This window comes from Oncorhynchus masou, chromosome 20 (assembly GCF_036934945.1).
Source record: "Oncorhynchus masou masou isolate Uvic2021 chromosome 20, UVic_Omas_1.1, whole genome shotgun sequence".
Classification (NCBI taxonomy): Eukaryota; Metazoa; Chordata; class Actinopteri; order Salmoniformes; family Salmonidae; genus Oncorhynchus; species Oncorhynchus masou.
In genome coordinates, this window is record NC_088231.1 from 8,572,286 (window position 1) to 8,582,355 (window position 10,070).

Here is a 10,070-nt window from a genome sequence, read left to right on the forward strand (position 1 = left end):
TGTGTCACCAACAATGTTTCTTCATGTCTTACAAGGTCATCTTCGTATAGGCTAGTCTTTTTCTCAGTTGTTTCTTTCTGAATATTTGTCTATCACACATATACACTAACTATCCATCAAATATGTGTGCAGAAACGATGCACGTACACGACTGTACATATCTGTCATATTTCTTCTATTGGTATTATTTCACATTCATCCATGTACAATTTGCCGTCATATTTTTTCGATTTAGGACTCAATTGCAATCCGTATCCGCTGAAGTTCACCGCTATATTACAATTTAATTTTAAAGGCAATGTTCGCAGAGACTGAATTCACTCACGGTAAACGCTGAATATGTCGGCTCAATTGGAAATGACCTTTACATTTCAAGCACGCTGTCGCGATGAACTTCGGTGATATGGATTGAATCAAGCCCTTAGGCCTATTGACGGAATAGTATAGGGGTTGAAAAATCCTGGTAATTTTCCCATAATTCCCTGCCGGGATGACTCCCAGTTGGACGATTCCCACATACTTATTCCCTCTTGATTCCAGAGATTCTCCAACTGGGATTTTTGTAAGAACTGTGAATTTAGGGCAAATTACCGTAGTTTGCAACCCTAGTCCTGCACATTCTAGTTTTCTGGTTTATCTCCTAATCAACCAAGCGGAAACCCCACTTGTAAATAGACATTATAGAATGACTCATGTGAAACATGTTATTCTCCTGCTTGGCAAAGGTTGTCAATGAATTTAAAATGATTTCCTAACAATTTAAATATTTCTTTTTTGTATTTGATTTAGTGATAATTAGGAAAAAGTTTGATTACTTGATCAACTTTTTTACATTTTTTATATGGTCTAATTTATCAGTCAATCTGTCCAGAGTTTGTGTTTGTATACTGATGTGATTGTGCCTAGAGATATTTTGTCTGATCTGACCAGACCTCCAGCTCTGTGTCTGTAGGAGAGCGGTCTGGCCCATATGGCTGGCCAAGAGCTGTCATGTATCCAGCTACCTCCAATTGATGCTGAATGACACAGAGCACTCGGTTTCCTGGCACTCTTCTCCAGCTAGTTCGACCCCATGCCTGCTGTCTGCCTCAAGCTTCAGTCTCCAGGTGTTTCTTGGACTAAGGTCCTGACCAGTAGAGGTCACAAACAGTGCTATTTCCCACTCCCATGTTGCCCCCTAGTGTGAATTAAGGAGTGGCTCAAATGTAAGGCTTTCACCTCATATGCGTGGAGTTGTAGGTTGGATCCCAGGTAGAGCCTGTGGTTGTGTTGACACTCATGATTGATGGACTGTGACAACTAATGAGGGTTTCATATTTGAGGTTCCCCTTCCTGTGAACACCAGTGGTGATGGGGGGTGGGGGGACTTCTGGAAAGAGTAGAAACTTAGAAACTTTTTTTATTTTGTATTTTTTAATATACTACTTTTTCCTTGGGTTTCCCTTCAGAACTGCTGCTGTGGACTGTTCTGGAACCACAGGGGGAATCCCAGGATTTAACCGCCCCCGCTTATTACCTGCTTTCAGCCGACGCACCAATCCCCAATCTCTGTTTTGTTTTAACACCCCCTCCCCACTTTGCTCAGACAGCCAGCGCCCCACTCTGAACCCACTTCATGCCGGCATACTATCAGTGTTGGGAAAAGTACTCAATTGTCATACTTGAGTAAAAGTAAAGATAGCTTAATAGAAAATGACTCAAGTAAAAGTCACCCAGTAAATTACTACTTGAGTAAAAGTTTTTGGTTTTAAATATTCTTAAGTGCCAAAACTATCAATGAGATCAAATCCATTATATTAAATGTTGTGGAAATTCAAGACAGGGACACTCGAAGTCAATATTAAATAAATCACTCTTTAATTGTCAGCAAGCTGGAGAGGTCACAGTCAAACTTATATGCACTTTAAAATCTAATTAGTAACTGATCCAAGCACAGGCAGGGACCAAGCATTATTTATGACAAAAATATGAACATTTTCAAGGCTGTCCCTCCAGACTATACATTTCCTTCACATAAGCAAACCAGATGGAAGACATTTGTATTTATGGCTAGCCAGGGACACACTCCAACACTCATACGCCATTTACAAATAAAGCATTTGTGTTTAGTGAGTCCCACCAGATCAGAGGCAGTAGGGATGACCAGGGATGTTCTCTTGATAAGTGTGTGAATTGGACCATTTTCCTGTCCTGCTAAGCGTTCAAAATGTAATGAGTACTTTTGGGTGTCAGGGAAAATGTATAGAGTAAAAAAGTACATAATTTTCTTTAGGAATGTAAATAGTAAAAGTACAGATACTCAACAAACAAAAAACCACTAAAGTATTTTGACTTAAGTACTTCACACCGCTGCATACGACCTCATTAGTTGCTTGGTGGGAGGCACCAGAAGGACAATAAGCCACTCCAGAGCACTAATATCAAGTGTTTGACCCTCATCAGACTCGCCAGTCTTAACGTTGCATGAGTGAGGCTTTGTCAGTTTGGAACATGTGTCATATTTTTGTTGAGTGTATTAATTTATCTAGGAGTATTGCACAAGTGTTTAAGATGGGAATGCAGTAGTTGAAACCTCACATTCCTGTAGCCACTAAAGAAATAGGATGGTCAATTTGCCATGGGCTTGATGTGACTCACTGCTCAGGGATTGAGTTCACCACACCAGTCTGGCAAAAGCTCATGTCATAACAGTATGTGATCAGTATCATAGGTCAGAGTTCTATTTTTCTTATAAAACTCACTGGAAATGTTGGGAGCTTGCAGATTGTGATTCTGGACAGGACATCTCTTTGAAACAATTCAGTACAAGTCTATAGCCTGTACCCACATGTTAGGTAGGCTGTATGCCTACCGTAGCCTTTAGGCCAGGATCCCCCAACTGTTTTATTTGGCTCCCCAAGTTCTGTGCAAAAAGAGATTTTCATTTTGGATATCTGTTCCCAAGTATTCCCACCCATAATAGAGATGTGAGATCGTATACAAAATGTAAGCAATGTTGGAACTGATTATGTTTTAGTCAAATATATCTGTTTGTGCTTCTTGCGGTCAATTTGCAGTCTAGAAATTGTATGGGGGGGGGGGGAATTGGCCCGCGGCTGAATGTAGTTGATGATCCTGCTTTAGACCTCTTCTTAATAAAAAGTAAACCATGAAGCACTGCATTTATTGATATAGTGATATAGTACGACATGCTGAGTCACATCCAATAACTACTGTGAAGCAGCTTTCATTTGCGAAGAAGAACGATACGTGTTACATTAACTAGATTGTTGGACAAAATAATACAATTCCCAAATTAAAATGATGGCGTCATTTTGTACCTTGTCATTTGCTCTCTTTTAGATTAGTGATGTCTGGACTATGGAGTCCTTCACTCATTAGATGAACTACGTGCAGGTGGTTGTGACCGGAGGTTGCTTCAGAAATAATTGCCCACAAAATATTCAAGTATGAGCACGGAGTTGAGCAAGCGACCAAAATCTAACAACGCAGATCATAAAACGACCCCATTAATTACAGCGCGATTCTGCAACAGAAAGCAAAGACAGTCGACTACCATTTTCAATTAATTTTATGCAAATGAAATCAATTACTGGATTAATACAATAATTGTCCATATTAACCAATAGCACATTTGTTTTACAGATTGTTTACAGATCTAAAACAAGTCAATTACAGATGCAAAAGTGATCACATTATGGAAAAATATATTTATTTTGCACATGCAGATCCTTCTACACATTACATTACAAAATGGAAGTTAACATGCTAGACAGTTGATAATATAACAGTTGATAATAAAACATAACAGCCATGACCAGACTGAGCAGGACAACATTTCTCTCTAAATAAAAATGTGTTGATGTATTTATGCCCTCTTGTGGATTCGATGTGTATGGCACGTGCTGGTCGTCCTCCGTGCTTTCAGGTAGGCCTCCGTGCTTCAGCTTCAAGACGTACGCCTTGAAGTATCGGTCATTTGAATCTCAGTTGACATGTCAGGTGTATCACCAGTGGTCCACAAAAAAAAATAACTCAAGGCTGTAGCCTCCGGGATACAGTTTAAAGGACACTAGGCTACATCTTCTCATAGGTCAGTTCATGTCCACAGGTGTTACAGACCTTCCTGTAGAGATCCTCCTCTTCATCCACTATCTCCTCAGGGCCGTACTCGTGCTGGTGAGCACTGGTGTCCTTTGTCCACACGCTGCTCCTCACTGCACGACGGAGCTCTGGTCACGACAGAAAAGAACAATCCAATAAATGATCAATAACAGGTGTGTAGGAATTATTCAATAAAGACAAAGGAAAAACCTGCACACTGTTTGCCAGTATCACTTGTGTTTTTGTGTTTACAGCCTTGGCAAAATGGCAAGCACAATGGCTTTTTCGTTTTAAGTCAACAATGAAGAAATAAAACAATAACCTGATTTCTATAATCCACTGGAGGTGCTAGTGTTTTATCCATGTTACTGCATCTACTGCAGTTTTGTAATGACAAAAAGGTGACTAATGGGGAAATTTAAGATCACTAAAGTTCATATTCAGTTTAGAGTGATTCATACAATGTTTAGCATGTAAATATATTTTCTATTTCCAGAGTTCTATTTGTGACACTCAAGGTGCAGGTTGATGGTCACAAGACTCGATACTGAACGTTATTGTCAAATTTGTGGATGGTGGTTGACGCCAGACTGGATGTACAAGGACCGAGGTCACACTGATTATTCACTGTTGTATTGTATTGATGATGTTCTGTGAACTCTGATTCTGTAGCAGTTGACACTCACTGCCTTTTCGTTTAGACTTACAAGCCTCTCGGGTTGGTGTTTCCAGAACATTTGGTGCTGTCTGATTAGGATATAAAGGCCCTGTCTCCAAGAGGCTGGTGTTTCCAGAACATTTGGTGCTGTCTGATTAGGATATAAAGGACCTCTCTCCAAGAGGCTGGTGTTTCCAGAACATTTGGTGCTGTCTGTTTAGGATATGAAGGGCCTGTCTCCAAGAGGCCAGTTAGACATTTTCTCTGCTGGATGACGTCTCCCTGTTGCAACTAGATTTTCAAACATGAACTTTACCAACAATTGCTAATCTGAGAATTCCTATTACAGTGACTTATTTATTGATATGACATTATGTCTGAGTGAGGATCAGAAAACAGTGTTACTGACCTTTAACCTTTTTGTTGAAGCGCTTCTGCTTCTGCACCTCCCTGTTCTCCTCTCTGGCCTCCTTGGCCTCCTCCAGGGCCTCCTCAGAGCCCCACACCTCTAAGGAGCGCTTCTCCACCTGGAAACACAGCACAACATCATGTTTACTGATCTAACCTAAATACGGCTGGGTCACGCAACGTAAAACGTTTTGAAAAGTTTGAGAAACAGACGCCTCACAAGTCCTCAACTGGCAGCTTCATTAAATAGTACCTGCAAAACATCAATCTCAACGTCAATAGTGAAGAGGCGACTCCGGGACACTGGCCTTCTAGGCTATTTCTCAAACTAGACACTAATGTACTTGTCCTCTTGCTCAGTTGTGCACCAGGGCCTCCCACTCCTCTTTATTTTCTGGTTAGAGCCAGTTTGTGCTGTTCTGTGAGGGGATGAGTACACAGCGTGGTACGGGATCTTCAGTTCTTGGCAATTTCTTGCATGGAATAGCCTTCATTTCTCAGAACAAGAATAGACTGACGAGTTTCAGAAGAAAGTTCTTTGTTTCTGGCCATTTTGAGCCTGTAATCGAACCCACAAATAAATGCTGATGCTCCAGATACTCAACTAGTCTAAAGAAGGCCAGTTTTATTGCTTCTTTAAATCAGAACAACAGTTTTCAGCAGTGCTAACATAATTGCAAAAGGGTTTTCTAATGATCAATTAGCCTTTTAAAATGATACGCTTGGATTAGCTAACACAACGTGCCATTGGAACACAGGAGTGATGTTTGCTGATAATGGGCCTCTGTAGACATTCCATTTAAAAAAAATGTTTAAAGTCTGCCGTCTCCAGCTACAATAGTCATTTACAACATTAGCAATGTCTACACTGTATTTCTGATCAATTTGATGTTATTTTAACAGACAATTTTTTTTTAAATTCAAAAACAAAGACATTTCTAAGTGACCCCAAACTTTTAAACAGTAGTGTATTTACCATTAAATTTGCATTCATCATTAAGAAATGCATGCAACATTTTGAAACTGAACACAGTTCTTACAGACAAGTCCAGGTAGAGGTAAACAAACAATAGTAGGGGAAAACTGGTACAGTGGCAGTCAGTTGAGGACAAGGTGAGGGAAAGCTAGCCTGGCATTCAAACTGATTGAAACAATATTGGTCAGAGCAGAGTGTTCAGTCTGGTTTTACCAGGCTGAGGGAAAGCAGCCGGTTAGAACCAGTGATGGTTGGTATCGGTTAGCTCGTCCTACCTGCAGCTTGAGGTAGAGTTTCATGTCTCCCCAGTGAGGGTTGTGTGGGTTCTTCCTCAGGACAAACCTCAGCACTGGCTCCCTCTGGTCCAGGTCACAGTCCTTCAGTAGGTAGAGCTGCTTAGCCTCCGTACGGGATATCAGCTTGTGTTTCACCTCGTTGTCTCTGATGGGGGGGGGGGAGACATTAACATAGGGAAGACAAGATAGAATACCTCTTCAGATGCATTTTGGCATCCTCTTACCATTGAAGCACAATGCAATACAACGGAAGTTAAAGCACTGTATGTAATACTGTAGTGCAGGCAGTCTAGTGCTTAGAACGTTGGGCCAGTAACCGAAAGGTTGCGGGATCGAATCCCTGAGCTGACAAGGAAGAAATCTGTCGTTCTGCCCCTGAACAAGGCAGTTAACCCACTGTTCCCCGGTAGGCCATCATTGTCAATAAGAATGTGTTCTTAACGGACTTGCCTAGTTAAATAATACAAAATGTTTTATAGTGAATGTGGTTATAGTGAACCTGTTATACTGATCAACTTGTCCTGCACATACAGTTCCAAAAGTTTAGATACACCTACTCATTCAAGGGTGTCCTTATTTTTTACAATTTTCTACATTGTACAACAATAGCGATGACATCAAAACTATGAAATAACACATAAGGAATCATGTAGTAACCAAAAAAAAGTGTTAAACAAATTTTTGAGATTCTTCAAAGTAGCCACCCTTTGCCTTGATGACAGCTTTTCACACTCTTGGAATTCGCTCAACCAGCTTCATGAGGTGGATGGATGGACTTCAATTAACAGGTGATCCTTGTTAAAAGTACATTTGTGGAATTTCTTTCCTTCTTAAAGCGTTTGAGCCAATCAGTTGTGTTGTGACAAGGTAGAGGTGGTAAACAAAAGATAGCCCTATGTGGTAAAAGACTAAGTCCATATTATGGCAAGAACAGCCCAAATAAGCAAAGAGTCCATCATTACTTTAAGGCATGAAAGTCAGTCAATACGAAACATTTCAAGAATTTTGAACGTTTCTTCAATTGCAGTCGCAAAACCCATCAAGCACTATGATGAAACTGGCTCTCATGAGGACCGCCACAGGAAAGGAAGACCCAGAGTTGCCTCTGCTGCAGTGGATAAGTTCATTAGAGTTTGCTTCACAAAGTTCAAGTAACAGACATCTCAACGTTAACTGTTAATTGACGTTAATTGATGAAAAGAAACCACTACTAATGGACACTTCTTTGGGCCAAAAAAACACGAGCAATGGACAATAGACTGGTGGAAATCTGTCCTTTGGTCTGATGAGTCCAAATGAGAGATTTTTAGTTCCAACCGCCGTGTCTTTGTGAGACACAGAGTAGGTGAACGGATGATCCCCGCATGTGTGATTCCTACCGTGAAGCATGGAGGAGGAGGTGGTGTGATGGTGCTTTGCTGGTGACACTGTCAGTGATGTATTTAGAATTCAAGGCACACTTAACCAGCATGGCTACCACAGCATTGTGCAGCAATGCGCCATACTATCTGGTTTACTATCATTTGGTTTTCAACAGGACAATGACCCAACACACCTCCAGGCTGTGTAGGGGCTTTTTGACCAAGAAGGAGAGTGATGTGGTGCTGCATCAGATGATCTGGCCTCCACAATCACCCGATCTCAACCGAATCGAGATGGTTTGGGATGAGTTGGACCGCAAGGTGAAGGAAAAGCAGCCAAACAAGTGCTCAGCATATGTAGGAACTTCTTCAAGACTGTTGGAAAAGCATTCCTCATGAAGCTGGTTGAGAGAATGCTAAGTGTGCAAAGCTGCCATCAAGGCAAAGGGTGGCTACATTGAAGAATCTCAAATATATTTTCATTTGTTTAACTTTTTTGGTTACTACATGATTCCATGTGTTATTGCATAGTTTATGTCTTCACTATTATTCTACAATGTAGAAAATAGTGAAAATAAAGAAAAACCCTTGAATGAGTAGGTGTGTCCAAACTTTTGACTGGTACTGTATGTGAACACTATTATGAGAAGCACACTGTACAATAATATATATAGTTATTTGTGTTTGTTGTCATTGACACAAGAAGACTTTTACCTGCAGTTGTCACAGACTGCCAGATCGAAGCCGTTGCTAAGGTAGGAATCCATAAACGGCTTGTCACAGTCATCACACAGCAGATAGTCTGCCTCCATCACCGGGGCTAGGAAGACAGTCAGAGAGAGCAGAAGAACTCAACACTAGCCTGAATGACAGTTAGTTTTCAAGAGCGCAGACACTGCTTATGGAATTGTGATGCCAAGCAGACTGGCACCCAGGCTAAACAATACACTACTACTACACTTAAATTATTACATTTGAGTCATTTTAGCGCACACACACGTATCCAGAATCACAATCAATGCAGAGAGAGAGTGCTAGGAAGAGAGGTCAGCCAAGGTGTCTTGTCAGTAAAACAAGTATCCACTAGTCATTCAGATAGTGGTTTGTTGGTTGTCACTGTGCCATAAATAATGTATTATGAACTTAATTTACAATCTGTAATACCTGATTGAAAGAAACTGACTCCATTCAGCAACTGGCATGTGGTATTACATGAATCCACAAAGGGGCGCACATGAACAAACAATGCATCTTCCTTTGTTACACCAGACATACAGGAGGAGATAAGATTACGTCTGAAGTTTACATCATGCAACAAATATGAATAGTTCCCCCTGCCATATTTGATTGACTATAAATGCACATACCTGGTTGATGCACCACTTCCTTTGTCCTTTGCTCCTCCTGTCCCTCCTCTTCTTCATCAATGAAGAAACCTCCTCCAGAGTCGACTATCTTAGCGACTTTAGCCGAGGTTCCACCCCCTTCTCCTGCCGATGGTCTGCTGGCCAGTCGGGCTTGCCTCAGCATCAGAGCCCGCTGTCTGTTTCGTTCGATCTTGGCTCTCATTGCGGGGGTCAGATCGCAGTTCTTGGCTTTGGACTCCGAAGGAGAGGAAGCATTATCCTTCACCGGCGTGGGAGGCTCCAACAGATCCATCGCAAAAAAAAGCATGCACTAGCTAACTTAGCTGTAGGCTAAACTCTCCAGTGTCTTGGAAATTGCAATTAAGTAAAGTTGTTTACCAGCAAGACAGCTGGCAGAACTCTAAGAGGGGTACAATTGTTTGTGTTTCTAGTTTTAACCCGTGGACACATCGGTGTGTTCGAGTTACCGGCGGCTGCCATTTGTCGGTCGCACAACCAACTTCCGGGTTGTTATAGTGTCAAAAAAAAAGTGCTGTTATGAAACTGATGCAGCTTCTCTATGTGACCGAGAGGTGTCGCCGGAGAGCGGACATATACCATCCCCATCCAGCACTAATAGTATTCACCGCTTTATCCTGTTCCTTCTTGTCCAAGTCCTTCATTGCTGGTCCATATCCTGAAAGACCCAGTGGCAATGTGCCATATCTGATGTAATTGGCTTGCTGTAGCAATATCTCTGCTTGGTAAAGAGCTAAACATATGGCTCTGACTCTACCTGCAGTGGCTGTTGTCTTGTTCTTTATAAATGTTCATTCTCTGTTTTTAATTAACTTGTATTATACTCTACCATGACCCACCCTGTTCTCTTTCCTTCCAAAGAATCAGGTAGTCCACACATTT

At 41.3% G+C, this 10,070-nt stretch overlaps 1 protein-coding gene across 1 annotated transcript; it reads right to left on the reverse strand.

Annotated features, from left to right (window-relative positions):
• Positions 1-3,553: 3,553 nt before the first annotated feature.
• On the reverse strand, positions 3,554-9,668 carry LOC135506830 (DNA repair protein complementing XP-A cells homolog). Its single transcript, XM_064926221.1, has 5 exons — positions 9,171-9,668; positions 8,518-8,623; positions 6,422-6,587; positions 5,172-5,289; positions 3,554-4,232 (listed from the first exon to the last, which is right to left on the reverse strand). The coding sequence occupies exons 1-5, from the start codon at positions 9,475-9,477 to the stop codon at positions 4,078-4,080; spliced, it is 852 nt and encodes a 283-aa protein (XP_064782293.1). The 5' UTR covers positions 9,478-9,668; the 3' UTR covers positions 3,554-4,077.
• Positions 9,669-10,070: the final 402 nt, after the last annotated feature.